Raw genomic sequence first — 18,103 nt, forward strand, 5'->3', positions numbered from 1 at the left:
AAAAATCAGCTGCTCCCCCTGGTGACGGTGGGTGGCCCAGACCACGGAGACCAGAGTCAGCTGGGCCACCCTGACCAGCCCCAGCCCTCCCCACGACCCCAGGGGAAGCCAGCCCGTCCCCAGCACGGGCCGCCCAGGCGCTGGGACTCACTCGCCATTGGCCTCCAGCTCACAGATCTCAAAGTAGACGAGCAGGTCGTACTTGCAGTGGCAGGGCCCTGGGCAGGGCCGCGTCAGTGTGCTGAGCTTGGTGGCGGGCACTGGGGTGACAGGAGACAGGCAAGCACTGATGGGAAACTGACCCATCACGTGCCGAGGGCACATTCAGCAGCAGCGAGGGCATCTCCCTCCAAGAGAAGCCATTCGCAGACCCCCACCCACACCCCAGACGCCCCACACTGGGCGCAGTCGGGCCTTGGTGACCACCCCGGGGAACAGATGTGGCTGCCGGCTTCTCTGTGCCCGGGGAGGGGGGCACGTGGCCACATGCACCTGGGCACAGGCCCCTGAAGAGCGGGCAGCGGCTCGAGACCCCACAGCCACACTCAGTCGGAGGCCCCAGCACCCGCCCCAGAGACCAGCGCTGCGCAACCTTCAGCCGCAGCCTGCTTCAGCTCCCAAACACCTGCTTCCAGCACAGAGGCCCTGCCTCACTGAGGCCCCCGGTGCCTCTCTGCCTGCTGCTGGCAGCCTCACGGGGGCACAGGGCAGGCACCCGACCTGCACCCTGCTGCCCTGTGCATACCAAGGGGTAAAGGACATAGCGGCGTCCCTGTGCCTTCCCCCTGCGCCCCCCACTCCACGGGGACCCTGCGAGGCCCAGTAGGTGCAGGGTGGCCCCAGGAGCATGGAGAGCACAGAGCCATCACCAGAACTGTGCTCAGCTGTGGAGGGCCTGCCCACCCGGCACCCACCCAGCACCTGCCCACTCGCCTGGGGGTGCACGCAGGAAAGCCCCACCTACCTGGCTTGGACAGTGGCATGACACGTGGGAAATGGCGCCGTGAGGGCCTCAGGGGGCTGTGGAGACAGAAGCGCCAGTGTGAGGAGACAGAGAGGCTGTGTCCACGGGACCCTGAGCTGCAGCGGGGAGCAGAGGGCAGGAGCTGGCAGAGGGGACCGGCAGCACTCCTGACCCCAAGCAAGGGCCTGCTCCCTCCCCGCTCCCTCCCACAGGGCCTGTCTCAGGCCCCGCACCAGCTTGGATGGGGGAGGAGGACCCCTCAGACCCTGCCCAAGAGGCCCTCTGAGGCCAGGAGAACTGGGTGAGGTCAGACTCTGGTTCTTGGTCCAGGGGCTCCTAGGACACAGCCCCCTTGGCACTCCCGAGCACAGACGAGGCTTCTGGGGTCAAACGCCACAAAACCAGCTCCTCTCAGGGCCCTTCTCTTTCCCCAACACCCTGGATGCTTCACACTGGTTCCTCCTGTCAGCTGAGAGCTCAGGGAGGTGTGGGAGGCAATAGAGGGTCCCAGTGCCCCTGACGCCCATCCTCTGTTCTCGCCTGACTCTGGGTGGGGTGGGGTGGTTGTGACCCACCCTCCGAGCCCCCAGCAGGTTGCAGCAACGAGGGAACAGGACGAATGTCCCTTTTTCAGTCTAAGGTGTTGAGGACTCCGGGAGACGGAACACCTGGGCCCCTTCACCGGAGTTTTGAGTGGGCAGCAGAGGCCGCCTCCTCTGTGGGCCACCCTGGCTTCCTCCAGCCCCGCGCCTGGCTTTCCTCGGCCCCAGGACACTGCCCACGGCCAACCGAGGCAAGGTGCTGACAGTGACCTCTTTAGGAAACCCCTCTTCAGTCCTGAGGGGCCTGTGGCCCGCTCTGGGTCCTGTCGACCTGGGAAACTGGCCCCCTGTTCATTGATGGGGAGGTGGGCGTTAGGAGGCACATGGCTCTGCTGACGCCACCAGGCCTGTCTGGGGTGAGGGCCGGCCCTGCTGGCCAGGAAGTGGAGGGGCCCTGACCCCCACGACCCCTGTGATGACCCCCATGGCCCCCATGATGACCCCCATGATCCCCACGACCCCCACAATGACCCCCACGGCCCCCACGATGACCCCCATGATCCCCACAACCCCCACGATGACCCCCACGACCCCCACAATGACCCCCACGGCCCCCACGATGACCCCCGCGGCCCCCGTGCCTAGGCGGCTGACCTGAGCACGTCCTTGCAGAGGGGCGGGAACGGGTGCTGCTGGTAGTGGCCGAAGACCTCGAAGACGATGGGCTGACTCCTGACGTACTCGATGAAGGACCGGGTTACCTCCACTGCGATCTGGGGGTGAAGCAGGCAGGAGTGGGGGCACGGCCATGTGTGGTCAGGAGCAGAGAGGAGAGTCACAGAGACCCCGGCACTCCAGGCCCAGATCGGAGGCCCCGGCCCGGCCAACCTCTGCCCACACGACAGCACGGCGCGCCTCTCCTCCCGTCTCACACCCAGTGGGCACACCACCGGGCAGCGGCCCTGAGGCTCCCTCCCTGAGACGGCGGGCCTGGGGGCCACGGGCGCAGCCGCTCTTTCAAAACGCAGAGCTGGGGAAGGGCCTCGGCAGTCTGATCTCACCCTTCTCGGGCCCTCGCCCACCCACCAAGAGTTACGGGGTGAGCTGTGTCCGCCCCCAGGTCCATTTGTTGAAGTCCCAACCCCAGGACACATGTTTAGGGACAAGGCCTTTACAGAGGCAATCAAGTTAGAATGAGGTCATTGGTATGAGCCCAGTCCAACGTGACTGGTGTCCTTGTAAGATGGGGACGCAGGGCACAGGCTAGCACAGAGGGAAGATGACATGAGGACCTGAGGTGAAGACGGCGTCTACAGCCAAGGGCAGAGGCGGGAGCAGACTCTCCCTCCCGGCCTCGGAAGGAGCAGCCCTGCCCACTGGGTCTCGGGCCTCCGGCCCCCAGAGCTGAGAGGCAGCGGCTTTCTGTGTCGGAGCCCCAGGGTGCAGGGCCTTATAGGGCAGCCCAGGAAATGGCTCCAAGCACACCTTCAGACCTGGCCTGGATTCCCTGGATCAGAAACCACTGGGAGCTCCCCTCCACCAGGGGTCGGGACAGTCCACATCCGCAGGGCCCTCGGAGCAAGGCCTCTGGGACGTCTCTGACCACACACCCACAAGCTGGGCTGCTCAGAGTCAAACGCACTCCCCAGCCTGGCCCTCAAGGGCTTGCCACCCAGCAGTATCCATCATGGCCCCGTTTTCCAGCCTCACACCAAAAAAATCCCCTGCCCTCCCGATGGCCTGGCTCGGGCCAGGACCCTGCACTCCCCGGCCTGGAGCTTTCCTGGCCTCTCCAGGTTGTCCCTGCAGCTGTCTGTGTGCCCTGCCTCTGCCTCGCCCCCAGCACCAGGCCAGGCCTGCCCCGCCGAGCACCCCGGCCTCAACGCAAACCCCAGCCACCTCAGACACATCCCAGCCACGTCTTCCCAGGGCTCGCTGCAGAGAGCTCTCAGGGTCTCTGATCTGCCTTACCCTCACCAAGGCCTCCCACTGCCTAGCAATAGCCCACAGGCCCCCGCCGGGCACCGGAGACCCGGTGTCCTCACTCCTAGCACAAGGCTGTGCGCAGAAGAGGGCCGAGAGCACGAATGAAGCTCAGCTGTCTCAGGGGGGCCATGCAAAGCCAGAGACCCAGGGAGGGGCCCATCGGCCGCAAAAGGAGAAGGGGGCTCTGAGGACGTACATTTTGGACGTGGTAGAAGCCGAGTGGGGGCCCCCGCCCTGTGTTCTTCAGGGGCTCTGTAGAAAAGGCCTCGTCGTGGCGATGGATAAAGCTGTGAAGCAAGAGGAGACGTTTGGCAGGTGCGGAGACCAGGGACGGGAACCCACGGCCACCAGGGGTCGCCAGGGTGCCCCCGCACGGCCTGCTCCTTGCCAAGGCCCACCCGCACAGCCCGGCCCGGGGAGAGGCTCACTTGAACTGGCAGAAGATGTCGGCATATTCAGCAGAAATGCTGGACGCCTGCAGGACAGTCACACGGAAGGTGAAGGTGGTGCCCAGGCTGAGATGGTCCAGGGTGGCGTCCAGGGGCCCGTCCAGGGCGGCTTTCTCCGGACTGTCCAGGAGGCCCTCCGGGGTTACGGCTGCTGGGAGCCAAAACCAGAGGGGCATGAGCCCGGGCTCAGGGCTGGTTGGCACCACGTGTGCCTCCAGGCCAGGAGGCGTCACCCCGGAGCCCGTCGGGCAGCGGCGGTGACCCACCCGAGCACGTGTTGTTGTTGACCTCGTCGGCCGAGGGCCCCAAGTCTGCGCCCTGGCCCTGGCCTTCCACGATCCGCAGCTCCTCCTGGGAGGTCCCGGAGCGCGACATCCCCACCACGGGGCAGGACTCGGACTGGAACTGCAGACGGGGAACCAGAGTCAGATGGAGCCAGCTGGATGTGGCCAACACAGCCCCACTGAGGACCCCAGAGCCTTGCCCCTGGCCCGCCCCTGCCGCGGACAGGCACCCGCCTCCCTGGGCCTCGTTTCTTGTGTGTCATGGCTTGTGTTAGTCTGCAAAGCAGGAAAGGAGGCTGGGAAACGGTCTCTGGCCTTCAGTTCTGCCCCCTCACCCCAGCCAGGACTGCCCGCTCCCCTGAGCTCCCTGGTCAGGGACCCCGCCACCAGGTGCCCACACAGCCTCCTGCTGCCCCCTCCGTGCACCCCAGCACTGACGACCCCTCCAAGAGAGTCGGTGTTGGGGAGCTCTGGGCTCAGGGCTGCAGGAGCACTGCGGTTCAGGGTGGGGGTCAGAGGGGGTCGGGTTAGTAAACAGTGTAAGGAGGAGAGAGGAGGAACCACCCAGTCTGGGGGCAGAGTGGGACCCTCCTCTGCCACCCTCTCGCCAGAGAGCAGAAAGGTACACCCTGGTGGAAGGCAGTGTCCCGTCAGGTGAGGACCAGAAGGGGCAGCACCTCGTCCTTCGGCACCAAAGCAGAGCCACCCCAGCACCTGCGGTGGGGACTGTGGAGGGGGGCCTGACTGGGGGCCTTCCTAGTTCTCACTGGGATGTCAGGGGTGGGGGGGTAAAGACAGTGGTGGAAACTTGGGGTCCTGGGGGAACCCCCAGGGGAGGGAGCCTGCGAGAAGGGGAACCAGAGGGGGAGGAGTCTCGGAGTCTGTTCCGGAAGCTTGTATTGCACCCCTGCTCTGTGCCCCTGCCTGGGCCAAGGGCCGGGTGGGGAGAGCAGGTATGAGACACGGAGACGCTGGAGGTGGGGAGATGGACCCGGTGGGTCAGAGCAGGTCAGACGTGGGGACAGGACACCGCGAGGCTCGGCTTGGGAAGGCAGGCGACAGCCCCGGGGGAGCCCGCGCCTGCGGCAGGCCCGGAGCGCCAGAGTTGGGCTGGAGGCCTGTCTTCCAGTGTCGATGGCTGAGCCACGCTCGCATGGTACCTTCTCAAAGTGCTGGTCATCAAAGGAAATTCTGGCAGTTCCCGACTGGCGGACACCGGAGCCATAATCAGGGGCCTCTTCATCAGCTGAAATGGAAACCAAGTGGGCAGTCAGGGCCTGGCTCATCCCCAGGGGGGAGTGGGCGGTCGGGGCCTGGCTCGTCCCCAGGGGGGAGTGGGCGGTCGGGGCCTGGCTCGTCCCCAGGAGCAGTGGCAGAGCCAGGCAGAGCCAGGCAGAGCCACTGGGATGGGCGGAGCACACAGGAACCTCAACAGGCAGAGCCTGCCCACCAGGTCCTCCTGGTTACACCTGGGAATCACACCTGTCCCTCTGCCACCGTTGTCACCCATCTGGACACTCAGTGCCCAGCGCACTCTTAAACCTTCTTTGAACGTTCAAGGTTCCCCTCTGTGCTTGGGACAGAACCCAAACCCTTCTCCTGCTGCCTAAGGACCCCCAGATCTGGCTTCTGACAGCCTCCCCGACCCCTGGCTCCAGCCACGCTGGCTGGATGCCACCCCAGGCGGCCTCAGACCTTAGCGGCTCCAGTGTTCCGTTCTGCAGCCTTGCAGGGACGCTAACGCCACTGTGCTCTCCGCCCTGGCCGCCCCAGGGCACGAAGCCCTGTCCCACCGCGGCCCAGGGAAGGGCCCAGTGCTGGGAGCCTAGACCAGCTGACCTTTGCCATGGTGGGCGCAGGGGCAGGTGTGGCTTCTGAAACCACTGAAGCAGGAATCAGTGGCTTTTTTAAGTTCCATCTCCTCCCCCATGGCCACTAGGCAGGAAGTGTCAGGTGTGGCCCAAACACCGCATAGACAGCAGGCGGTTTAGCAGCTTGGCCAGGGCGGCGCTGACAGGAGGGGCCGTGGAAGAGTCCGGGGAGGACAGAGCCCCTGGAGACCAGGGGCAGGGTCCCCCCGAGGAATGAGGGTGGCACTAGGCGTTCCCAGCGTCCCTGTCACCTGGCTCTTCTCTAGAGCCGCCCTCACTCCCCGTCCCAGCTGGGTCCCCAGGGGTCTCAGCACCACCTGACATGACTGGGAGTCACAGACAAGTGAGAATTTGGCACAGGGTCCTAAGGGTGGACTCCAAACCACCTGAAGTGGCCAGGCTACCCAGGCAGAGGGGGATCAGCTGGGGTGGCCCGAGACAGCCGTGGGAGTGCAGGCCACCCAGGCTGCTCACACCCCACGCCAGGCCTGTCTCGGCCACAGCTGCTCTGCAGCTGGCTCTCTCTGATCGTCCGCCCGTCCTCTCCCCGAGGTGCCCGGGCAGCCGAGCCCTGGAGAGGAAAGGGGGTCCCGAGGAGGCACCAGCCCGAGGCCTTCCAGCGAGCACCAGGCCCTCGGGCCCCGCGCTCCCGCGTGTGTTCTCTAATGGCCTCTCCACCTTCCTGACGGTAGGCGGCGTCAGAGGGAGCGCCATTTTCAGGGGAGCAAACCCAGGCTCAAAGATGCCCTGCAGCTACCAGCCTTGGGGCCCCAGCCAGGAGGTGGGGGTCCAGGAAGGTGACTGGGCAGTGAGGGGGTGTCTGCCTCTGCAGAGAAGGGCCTGTATCCCCCAGCCCAAAGTGGAGGCTGGATCCGCAGCTTCCGGGCAGACAGGCCAGCACCTGGGAGGCCCAGGGGTCTGAAGAGGGACAACGCTGGGGCTGCGGCGGGAGGAGCCGGGGCCCAGGGTGGGAAGCCGGCGTGCCCGTCCTGGGGCTGAGGGCAGCCGGAGAGGGCGACTCTGTGCCAGGCTGGGTCTCCAGGACTGCCTGGGCTACCTGATGGGGGAACTGGAACCAGAGTGGGTTCAGTCCGCCCTGGGCTCAGCCTGCACAGCCCTGGCCACCCCAGCTGATCAGGAAGAGTCCAGAAGACCAGAGCCAAGAGCCGGGCAACCGGGGTTTCTCCCGCAGGCCCCATCTGGGAATCATCAGCCTGGCGGCCATCCAGGAAGCCACGAAAAGACAGAGGAGTGGGGGCCTGGGTGAGGCTGGCTCCCCACCCAGGGGTCCCCACTGGTGAAGGGACAGAGCCAGCCATGGCTGCCCGCACGCACCTGAGATGGCCTGGACGGCCACGCGGAGGAAGCCCTTCACCTCGCCCTTCTCGCTGACGATGGCCACACGGTGCACCAGGGGCACGGGGTACAGCAGGTTGCTCAGGTACACGAAGGCCCTGGGGGGAAGCAGAGGCTGCGGTCAGGGCCACCCTCGCAGTTGCGGTGAGTGGCGGTGGCGGCAGCACGGCCCGGGCTCACGACACAACACTGCAGAGCAGAGCGAAGCGGGGTGGCCAGGGCAGCAAGCAGCCGGGCGGGCAGGCAGGCAGGGGCTGGGAGGGGAGGCGAGGGGAGTCCACAGCGGCAGAGGAGACAAGAGGAGGCGGGGGACAGAGGAGGAGGAAGGTGTGCACGGTGGGGGTGGAGAGGAAGTGGCGAGAGGGGCTGGGCTCAGCGAAGCTGGTGGTCTGAGCAGAGAACAGTGGAGGAGGGAGGTTTCAGCCTGCTTCAAGGAGGAGGACCTGGGACCTCAAGCTCGTGCTGATGCCCTGGCAGCCCCCCGCCTCCCGCCTGTTTCCCAGTGGTGCCTGACGCTCTCAGATCCCAAGAGGGGCTTGGATGAAGGAATACAGCTCATGATTCTGAGCCCCTCCAAGAATACTGCAGGTGGGAGCTCCAAGGTGCCAGCTGAGACAGACGTCAGCCCCCCCAGAGCCCAGGGGTTCGGCTGAACGGAGCCCTCAGGACACCCCAGACACCTTGGTGCTGCCAGGCGTACCCCCGACAGCTACCCAGAGCGCCCAGAACCCTCGCTCTCCCAGGCAGCTCAACTGTGTGCCCAGCCAGTGCCAGGACAGGCCCGGCAGAGGCCACGTCACCCTGCTGGTGTCTCTCTCCCTGAGCTGGCCACCATGTGGGAGTCACACATGTGGTCAGGAGGACACAGAGGACCCTGAAAGACCCTGTAACGCCCAGCCAGACAGGCAGGCTGACGCAAGCACAGCTCCCCGCCCATCAGGGTGCCTCCTGGCAGGGACGCCCTGGCACAGGAAGGACCCACCCACACGCCCTGCCTCCCACCCTGCCCTGCCTCGCCTCCAGCAGGGGTGACCTGCAGCTCCTCCTCTAGCCCAGGGGCCCAGACTTCCAGAGCTCCCAGGGGACTGGGGGAGGGGCACAGCCTGCCCAAGGGTGGGCAGGATTTGGACACGGGACAGTGGGAGGTGTTGGGGAGGAAGTGCAGAAGGTGGGGGTGAGGGAGGCCCAAGGCCTCAGCCAGGAAGGGGGGCTGCAGAGGTGAGAGCAGCAGTGAAGGGGGTGGGGGTGGGAGGGAAGGTTGACATCGGCTGCCCGGGGGGGGGGGGGGCGCTGGTGTCGGGTGCACGACCAGCAGGGGTGGAGGGGAGCTGGGAGGATAGGAGGAGAGGTATGTCACCCCGGTCACCCCACCCTTCATGAGGCTGAGCCACCGGCACCACCCACAACCACGCTGAAGGGTCCCGTTCTGGACCCCTGGGGCAGAGGGACATGGGGAAGGGCTGCTCCTCGGGGCCCTGAGTCCAGGCCCCGGAGCTCCCTCTCAGGCAGGCTCCCTATCATTCCACCATCGCCCTCCCCGACAGAAGGTCAGAAACCTAAGTGCTGTCCTGGCTCCTGTCTCAAATCTACCAGCTCCACCTCAGAAGTCTCTCTGAAACCCTTCCAGCCAGCCCGTCCCCCCGGCCGCCACCCTCTCGCTTTCCCCGGGCCCCCCACAGTAGCCAGAGGAAACAGAGATGCGGCCAGACCCCACCCCTGGATGCCATCCAGGCTCTGTGCAGAAGCATCCCGGCCCGTCTCCTGCCTTCTGGGCAGCCCCTCCCCAGGTCAAGACAGGCCCTGGTCAGGGGGAAGGGTGTGCTGCCTCCTGGGGCCTCCTGGGGCCAGAGGAAGCCCATCTTCCCCAGCACGGTGCCGGCTCCGAGGACGCCCCAGAGCCCCTCCTTCCGGGAAGTCTGGGAGCAGTGTTCGGCGGACAGTGCAGGCATCTCTGCCTGACAGGGGGTGGGGGGTTGGGGTGGGGCTACACTGCCTCCGACCACCCGCTGAGGAGAAGCCAGCCCTGGCCCTGGTCCCAGGAGGACCCTGAGGCCCAGAGAGCGGAAGCCCTCGCTGAGGCCCAGAGGGCACCCCGCAGGTGGGGACCGGCCAGGGCAGGCTGGTGGCCTCTGCCAGCACCCGCCTCACTATGGGCACAGCGGTGGCCTCCCCTAGCTGGCCACCTGGGGTCCTGGCCAAGGGCCTTTGACTGAAACCAGGGCTGGGAGGGGGGCTGCCACGAGTGAGTAAAGCCGCGAGCACACGGTCCCGATGGGGAAACGGGGCGGCCAGGACTCGGGGGGAGGGAACAGGCGTAGACCCTGCTCTGCCTCTCCCTGGAGGCCCGACCCCTTGTTCGGGCACCGCCCAGCCACCCCACCGCAGCTGGAAGGGCTCAGGGGCCCGGGCAGGACAGCCCCAAGCCGCAGGGGCCAGTCAGCGCCCTGACTCGAGCCCCGCCTCCCCCAGGCACTGCCCGCTGCGGAAAGCCCAGCGCCGGGTGGCAGAGAGGCACTGAGGAGGCTCCCAGGAGCCTGAGGCACAGGCACGGGGCCACAGCCTGCCCACCCCGCTCACACTCCGCGGGGGCCCCACAGGAGGGCAAGACACCTCTGGGTGTGGGCTGGGTGAGGGCGTGGGGCCGGGCACAAGGGTCCTCATTAGCACAGCCTCCCAGAAGGAAGGGTTAAGGGCTGTCCAGGGCCACCTGGCCAGGAGGGAAAGCCAGAATCAGGGCCCTCAAAGCCCCCTCCAGCCCAGGGCTGCCTTCCGGAAAGGCTCAGGGGCCAACCCCACGGGCTGGCTTTGAGCACCCAGAGTCCACTCACAGCACTAGGACCCCACTTCACAGAAGGAGACGTTCAGGAAGCCTCTGGGGGCTGGCAACAGAGCCCAGGCTGGGGTGCGACCTGCAGACTGGCTTCCTGGTAGATTTCAAAAGTGTGGACCCCACACTCCATGGCCCACCTGTTTAGTTAATGCAGCTCATTAATTAGGTAAATTGAATCTTTCAGGATTTCCTCAAGTCAGAGGGGAAAGAAAAGCCAGACGCTTGCATGGAGAACGGTGATGCCCAAGCTTAAACCGTTAGACAAGATGCAGCCTAGATGTGCCCCAAGAGGAGGGGCCCTGGCTGGAGGCTGAGGTCACAGAACAAAAGCCCCCCTGGAGCCCATGGCCACCTGCTCCAAGGGGCACCAAGTAGGCTCACAGATCAAATGCTCTGGGGCTGGATGCTCCCAGAAAGCAAAGGAGGACTTGCTGGGTCCTTGCCCAGTCCGCCTGGTGACAATGATGGCCGCATTCGGCCAGAAGGGACCTCTGGGGCCCAGCAGCCGCTGCCCCCAGTGGCAGTACCAGCCTCTAGGGCTGAGAGGGCTGGAAGACCCCACACATGGTGCGGAGTCCACCCCGACCAGCAGCACCGGGACACGAGGGGACGGGGCCCGTGGTATAGAGGTGTGCCTCCCCCCTCCAGATGCCCAGACAACCTGACATCAGCACCCACCACCCTGGGGGCAAGAACCGCCCCGCCCCCCCCAGAGTGCCCTCCGGCCACGGCACCCCGACCCGCACACAGAGTGGTGCACAGCCTCGCTGGCAACGCCTCACGCCCAGTGGCTCAGCTCACAGAATGCGCCCGGCTGGGAGCAGATGGCACAGAGCAGACACGACGGGTCAGTGCTTTTCCACCCGAGTCCTGGACCCTCCCCTTGGCAGTCACCAGTCCCCTTTCCCAGGCACCCTCCGTCCCAGACAGTCAGCCCCTCGCCCTCCTCTCTCTGCCCCTCCCCTGCCCACCCACCTCTGAAAGCGATGGTCCAGGCAGGGAGGATCATCGGGGAAACTGAGCCCCAGGCCCACTGCTTCTGCCTGGGTCAGCCCACCCCACCTCCCAACTCACCAGCACCCCAGACCAGAGGGAGAGGCCCCCTGGGAGCTGCCCCTGCACCTGCGTGAGGAGCCCTGGGTCAGGACACGGGAGGCCCCCGTGGGGGGCCTTGTCCATGGAGGTGAGCGCACCTTGAAGCAGGCTGAAACCCGCCGGAGAGACAGGAGGCGGCAGAGACGCAGCCAGGGCTGAGTGTGGCGGGAGGGGAGGAGGCAGCGCTAACCACGAGATTGGTGAGGTGCAGACGCATGCTGGGGCCAGGAAAGCCTTTCCGAAAGGGGACAAGAGTGGGCGCCCCAATTTCGCTCAAGCTTTGGAGAGAGAGAGCCAGCAGCTACCGAAGGATAAGAGGAAACCAAAGACGGGGTCCTTCTCAGGGCCTGGGCCTGCACAGCTGCTGCGCGGGAAAAGCCAATTCTTGCCAAACCAAAAGGATCAGGATGTTTCCAAATGAAGCCCCTCGCAGACGGCCCGCCGTGGCAGCCGGCCTCTCACTGACAGCTTTGGTTTGGTTTGGCTGTTTTGTAACACCCCAGATCCACAGAGAGGGGAAGTGTTGGAAGGACCCAGCTCTTTCCGGCCGAGACTGCGAGAGCCCACACCCGTTTCTCCCAGTGTCCTTGCTGCCCTGTGCCCTGTCCCCGCGCCTGCCTGACGCCCAGCGGCCCTGGCCCTCGCGGCCGGCCGGGCTTTCCCAGAGGCCTGCGTGGCGCCGGCCCTGGCGCTCGGCAGAGAGGGAAGCCCAGCCCCGGGGCGGCCTGGGGAGCGAGCCACATGGCTTTATCCCGCATACACTCAGAGAAGGCTAATCAAAACAAATCCGTGATGCGCCCGAGAGAGCCTGCTTCCCTCCAAGGGGAATCGGGGAGCTTTCACGCCTTCACCTGCACCCAAGGGCTCCCAGTGCAACCCCATTACTGGGGACCCGCCTTGGACTTCAGCTCGCAGTGCTGGTGCTCCAAGGCCCAGACTTCCGGAAACTTCCACTGGCCCAGCCCAAGGAAGCAACCTCAAACTCCAAAAAAGGCTGATGATAAAACTATCTTACACCCCAATGGATAAGGAAAACGTGTGGATTTGGTCGTTCCATGAGCTAGGTTTCTAGGTCTTTCCTTCACCTGTCTTGCTTCCATTTCATGGCATAAAACATGTGGAGGGGAGCGGTATTTGCCCCATCTGCCTGCCCCTGGGTCTGGGCTTCCCCAAGGCCCCTGCTCCACCCCTGACCTTGGCCTTTCTCATCTGCCCAGGAAACTTAACGGCTGGCTCCTCTCTGCAAAGCGCACTTCCCTTGAGAGCAGAGGGCCTCGTGTGCCCAACCAGCTTTGATGGCCTGGAGGTCAGGGGGGACGGACCGTCCTCACCTTTAGACAGGGATCGGCTCAGAGCAAGGCAGGTCCGCTTGGGCCCCAGGGATTCAGAGGGAGGCCCTGCCTTCTCTGCCCTCCCAGACGGCCTCCTCCAGCTCCTGCTCCTTTGCCCAGAGGGAGGGGAGCAGCACTGAGAGTAGCCAGGAGCCTTCATCTCTTTTGGAAAGCAGCAGAGGGAGGTCAGGCTGCCTCAGCTGGCGGTGGGCGTAAAGACGCACACCCCCATTCTTCCAAATGTGCCCCGAGGGCCCTGCACAGGGACCCTTCCCCAGGTTCCAGAGGCCTCTCTGCAAAAACAGTCCCACCTGCATGGAGCCAGGCCCCAGGGCACCCTGCTTCCTGCATCGCTGGGACCCGCCTCTCCCCTGCGGGGCACCCCCGGGGAGGCCAGGAGCCCTCGCGCTCCCTCGCACCCTCTGCCTGCCTCAGCCCGTGGGTCCGGGGAGCTGCCCCACACGCCGGGGTCACGCCCTGACGGCGGTCAAATCGTGCCCGCAGCAGTGCTCCTGTGCAAAAGAGCTGGTTCCTTCCCAGCATGCCGTCCTCGACCTCACCAACCTTCCTACTAAACTGAACAGGGGGGGCCGGTCGTAAAACGGGTCCCGGCCGTCGCACAGCACGTGCTCCGGAAAGACGTCGTCCTCCAGGTCCTCCTCCTCCTCCTCCTCCTCCTCCTCCTCCCCCACGCTCTGCTCCTCGGCAGGCTCGGTGGCGTCGGAGTCGGGGCTCGAGAAGGTGGGGGAGGGGGTGAGAGCAGCCATGCGCTCGCTCATGCATGTGTTGAGAAGAGGGTAGCTGTTGCAGCCAGAGAGGGCTGAACTGAGTTAGTGCGACAAGACAGAGAGAAGTTAACACCAGCTACTTGAGGGGCGGGTGGGGCGGGGTTGGGGGTCTCCTGTTTAAAACCCAAACCAAACACACGACCATCAAGAATGCTGCCTTAAAAGACAAGAGAACCAAAAGTGCACCTGTCCCCAGGCTTGGAGGCGCTGCACACTTGGTTGGTGTAACGCTCCGGAAGGTTCCGGAGAACACAGGCAGGTGTGATCCTGGCCAGGTGCGGGCGAGGCTGTGTGAGGGCCTCAGAACACGCCGCCCCGGGGCGCAGGGGCTGCGCGCAGGCCCCCGACTGGGAGGCCGGGGCAGCAGGCGTGGGCTCTAAGCTCTGGGACGACACGGCCCTGCCTCCCCACTCACATCCCTACTGGTGACCCAGAAGGTCTGACCAAGCCTGGCGTTCACACACGTGGACAGCTGTCACCTGACGGCCACGGCCCCGAAGCGGGTGTGGGTGGCAATGCTGAGACGCCCTCCCTGGTCAGGGCCCGCTGGTGTGTGGAGAGGAATGGCTGGGGGTCCTCAGACCCAGGAAGGAGCAGGGCGGGGAATCCAGGTGGAGAAGAGCATCTGGCCAGCTCCCTCCCGTGTCAGGGCCAGGGCCCAGCCCCCCTCACGGCCCCCACTGCCTTCTCTCTCTCTCTCATCCCAGGGAGGGAGGGAGGCCCACCTGCCCACCAGCCGGAACCAGGGGAAGCGGTCGTAGAAGGGGTCTCCGCCGGTCACTACATTGTCACAGTCCTCGATGACGCTGGAGGGCACCTCCGCCGCCCGGTCATACATCTCCCGCATCAGGTCCAGGCGCTGCCTGTGGGGCAGAGGTCAGAGTGGGCCCAGGCGGACCATCCTGGGGACAGCGGGCTCAGCTCAGCTCCAGCCGGAGTCCTGCCCAGGGCCACCCATGGCTCGAGCCGGTTTGCCAGAGAGATCCTCTGCGTCCTCGAAATCACCACACGTTCCTCTAAACTCCCACCAAGTGACAGCGGTGGGGCATCAGCAGTAAGAGGGCCGGGACCACAGGTGGGAGGGACGGGAAATCACGCTCGGAGCCCTGGAAGCTCCAGGAACGATGGGCAAGTTGATGACAGAAAACGAGATACTTTAGAAGGTATCACCCCCAGGAAACGGGCAGGTTGCGGGAGAAATGCAGCCGCCTGCCCCGAGGGCTCGGGTGTCACAGGAAGGACACAGGAGGGGCGATCATCCTCCCAGCACAGGACTGTGGCCCCCGGAGGCCGGGGAAGGGGCAGGCGGGCGTCCGTGTGCCTGAGCGTGGGGTGACCCACACAGGATGGAAGTGTCTGAGTGAGTGTGAGTGTATGAGCAGGACTGAGTGTATAAACGTGTGTGACTGCGTGTGCCTTCCATTTTCCTCTGAATCTCCTGATGTTCTGACATCTCTGGGGGCCTCGCTGGCTGCAGGAGGCCTCGCCCGGGCCAGCCCATCCGCGGGCAGGGGGCAGCCTGTGGGTGATCCCCCCCCCTACCTGCCTAAGCCACCCTAGGGGCAGGTAGCGGGCCACTCGGGGCAGCTCCCCACCCCCGCCCCAGAGCCTGCCAGCATTACTCTAACTGGCCCGTCCTCGCTGTCCACCCTGCCCTGCGTGCCCACAGAAATCTCACAGAGGCCTGGTGAGGCCCTCCCCGCACTCCTTTGCACCTGATGGCCCTGCACCTCCCCCGCGTGCGGACACACCTCTGGTTTCCAGGGCAACAGTAAACTTTTCTTTAGGGGCAACAGCCTTCACACATGAAGAGCCAGGCACACGTCACAGTGAGCGTGTGGGGACCTGGAGCAGCAGAGCTGTCGGACAGACACCTCACGGGATGCCTGGCTGTCCCCCCGCGCCCCAGCTCGCCGGCGGCAAGGCGGAGGAGCCCGGCCCCGTGCGCCCGCCCTGCGAGCTTGGCTGGCTGCTGCTGCCAAGGGGCTGCCCCGTCTCCCCGCGGCCGCCCTCTTCCACTAAGTGCACTGCATGCCCCTGCTGCGCTGGCCGAGGGCGACACAGATTCTGTAACAAGGCTGGGTCCCTTCTACTTGTTTCTTCTGATTTCAAAAGAAATTGAAGCAGGAGAACAGCTGCTCAGACACGTGAGCCCGTCCTGCGCTCACCTCAGTTTCTAAGGCCTCGAGCCGGGCAGCAGCCCTGCTCCCACTGCCCACCCAGCTGCCCGCCCACCGCACCTGAGTTTCTCCAGCGTCCAGTAGTGGGTGGCCCCGTTCTTCTGGTCCTGGACCTCCACGGCCACAATGGTGCGGGGGAAGGGGCGAGTCTCTCGGTCTCTGGCAGCCTCTGGGGGCAGCAGGTCCGGGGGCAGGGGGGAGTATAGCGTGTCCGTGAGGAGGACAAACTGGAACTGGACCTGTGTCCGGGGAAGATGACCACACATCAGCCCCTTGGAGGGTGGGAGCCAGGCCCGGAAGGGCCTCCTTCCCAGCTCCTGGAGATCTGGCCACATGTCCCACAGCGGTTCTCTGGAGCCTTCCCACCAGCTGTGGCGAGGAAGCTCCGCCTGCTCCCAGGCCTGCCTGTGCCCACGTTGGTCAGTCCCTGGACCTCCCTCGAACCGCCCACCCTCCTGGGGTCCGGGTCAGGCAGGCCGCCCCACCCTCCCCCGGAAGCAGAGCAGCTGGGCACCGGGTCCCGGCCAGAAGCAGGACGGGTGGACGGCGACGCCCGCCTTCTGAGGCCACGGCGGCGGGGCCGGGGCAGGGGCCGGGTGGGGCGGGGCCGGGGCCCACCTTCTTCTTGAGCTCCACGCTGATGGCGTTGGCCTCCTTGAGGAAGATGGCGTTGCCCCACAGCAGGTCCCGCAGGGACGTGAACTGGTACCACTTCCACTTCCGGAAGGCCCACAGAGCCAGCTCACACTCCCGCTCCGTCCACTGGACTATGGGGAGAGGCACCCGTGGTCATCACGGAAATGCCGCCACCCCCACCGGGCTGGGGGCTTGGGGCTGGGTCCCCTGTTTCACACTAACAGTTCAGGGTGCTCAGGAAGGAAGTTGGCAGGAAGGCCTGCCTCAGGCCGTGGACCCCTGTGCCCCAAAGAGGCCGTCAGCTCCCACAGCATGAGTGGAGGGTCCCGAGAGTCAGGCTGGAGCTCAGCGAGGACTGGTGTTGGGGGGTGCGCAGCGCAGCGACAGCCGCTTGGCCACGTGGGGACAACAGTGGAGGCAGGGGCAGGAGGGCGGGGAGGGTGATGAGTCCAGACAAGGGGAGGCCGAGCTGGACCTGAGCCCACACCCGACTCCACCCGTCTGCCCTGCCTGAGGGCCATCCTCGGCCCCTAGCCGTCCGCGGTCAGCCGCCCCAGCAAATGCTCTGAAAAGGGGACCCGAGGTGAGGAGCAGAGACTGTCCTGGGAGAAGCACCAGCCCCCCTGAGGCAGGACACCGGAGAGTGGACACAGGACGCCTGCGTGGGAGCCCCCACAGAGCACCGCCCTCCTCATGCTCCAGGCCGCCCCACCAGTCTGCACGTGTACCACGTGTGCACCGCGTGTGCGTGCACGTACACAGACACTCTCCTGCTGCAGTACAGCCTCCCAAGTCCTGCCTCCCCGGGACAAGAAGGCCTCTCCCGAGGCACAGGCAGAAGTGCCAACCTCCAGGGGGTGCCTGCGGGCCGCCTCCTCACGGACAAGTTCCCTCACCTTCATCCTCTGGTTCCTCCTCCTCCTCGGTCACCTCCGGGTAGTACCTGGAGTCCATCTGCCTCTGCAGGGCCTCCAGCTTGCTCTCGTAGTCCTGGGCACAGAGGCCAGGGCTGAGGCTCCACGTGGAGACCGCCCGCCTAGCCCCCTCACTGGGCCTCGCCCCCGGCTTCCCGAGCCCCGTGGCAGGCGCTGGCCGCGGGGCTGCCCTCACCAGCCTCTGCTGCTCCAGCAGGTAGGTGGCCTCCTCGCGCTCCCGGCGGTACTGGTCCTCCAGCTCCTGGAGTCTGCAAGAGCGCGGGCGGTGAGCACGGGCGGGGACCAGGGCGGCGGGGGGGACCAGCGCGGCAGCGCCCCAGCCTCACCTCTGCTCCATCTCCTGCTTCATGTCGATGCCCTGCTTCTCGAGCAGCTCCCGCTGGGCGAAGGCCCAGTCCACGGGCTCGGCGGGCGTCTCGGCGCAGGGCGTGCGCTCACGCTCCTGCCGCGCCTGCTCGGGGTGGTTGAACCGGAACACGTGGCTCTTCCCCATGATGATGCGGTTTCCTGGGGATCGAGGGAGGCAAGGCCGGCACTGGTGGGCCTTTGGCCTTGGGTGGTCTCAGGGTGACGGGGGAGGCGGAGAGAAAGGGGAGGGCAGGCGCCTCCTCCAACTGGGGTCCCCGCATCGCCCACCCCAGGGAGGGCCCCCTAGCGTCGGGAGACGCCCCACCAGGTGCTCTGCCCTGTGTCACCTTCGTCCCCCAACAGGGCCTCCTCAGTCTCTCCCCAGGCCCACCCCTCGGCCCCGCCCCTTTCAGCGGCAGTGACTTTTGGGAAAGTCCTGGGGCTTCTCCCACGACCCCTCCTCTCCGAGGCCCACAGGGGCCACCCCCAGGCAGCCTGGCCTCCTGCT

The 18,103-nt window shown here is 65.9% G+C and overlaps 1 protein-coding gene across 17 annotated transcripts in view; it reads right to left on the reverse strand.

The window, feature by feature from the left end:
- KIF1A (kinesin family member 1A) overlaps positions 1 to 18,103 on the reverse strand; it is an 83,757-nt gene that overhangs the window by 21,543 nt on the left and 44,111 nt on the right. For 5 of the 17 annotated variants that reach the window (XM_074364667.1, XM_074364665.1, XM_074364662.1 and 2 more), the window contains 15 exons: positions 17,574 to 17,754; positions 17,423 to 17,495; positions 17,209 to 17,302; positions 16,295 to 16,443; positions 15,737 to 15,915; positions 14,222 to 14,359; positions 13,273 to 13,533; positions 7,432 to 7,550; positions 5,386 to 5,471; positions 4,208 to 4,346; positions 3,921 to 4,092; positions 3,689 to 3,779; positions 2,161 to 2,279; positions 965 to 1,020; positions 152 to 260 (listed from right to left, as the gene is read on the reverse strand). In XM_074364667.1, coding sequence (XP_074220768.1) covers positions 152 to 260; positions 965 to 1,020; positions 2,161 to 2,279; positions 3,689 to 3,779; positions 3,921 to 4,092; positions 4,208 to 4,346; positions 5,386 to 5,471; positions 7,432 to 7,550; positions 13,273 to 13,533; positions 14,222 to 14,359; positions 15,737 to 15,915; positions 16,295 to 16,443; positions 17,209 to 17,302; positions 17,423 to 17,495; positions 17,574 to 17,754 — 1,966 coding nt within the window. The remainder of the gene's footprint in view (positions 1 to 151; positions 261 to 964; positions 1,021 to 2,160; positions 2,280 to 3,688; positions 3,780 to 3,920; positions 4,093 to 4,207; positions 4,347 to 5,385; positions 5,472 to 7,431; positions 7,551 to 13,272; positions 13,534 to 14,221; positions 14,360 to 15,736; positions 15,916 to 16,294; positions 16,444 to 17,208; positions 17,303 to 17,422; positions 17,496 to 17,573; positions 17,755 to 18,103) is intronic. The other 12 variants (XM_074364671.1, XM_074364668.1, XM_074364666.1 and 9 more) reach the window with 5 other exon arrangements.

Source organism: Camelus bactrianus, chromosome 5 (genome assembly GCF_048773025.1).
Source record: "Camelus bactrianus isolate YW-2024 breed Bactrian camel chromosome 5, ASM4877302v1, whole genome shotgun sequence".
NCBI lineage: Eukaryota > Metazoa > Chordata > Mammalia > Artiodactyla > Camelidae > Camelus > Camelus bactrianus.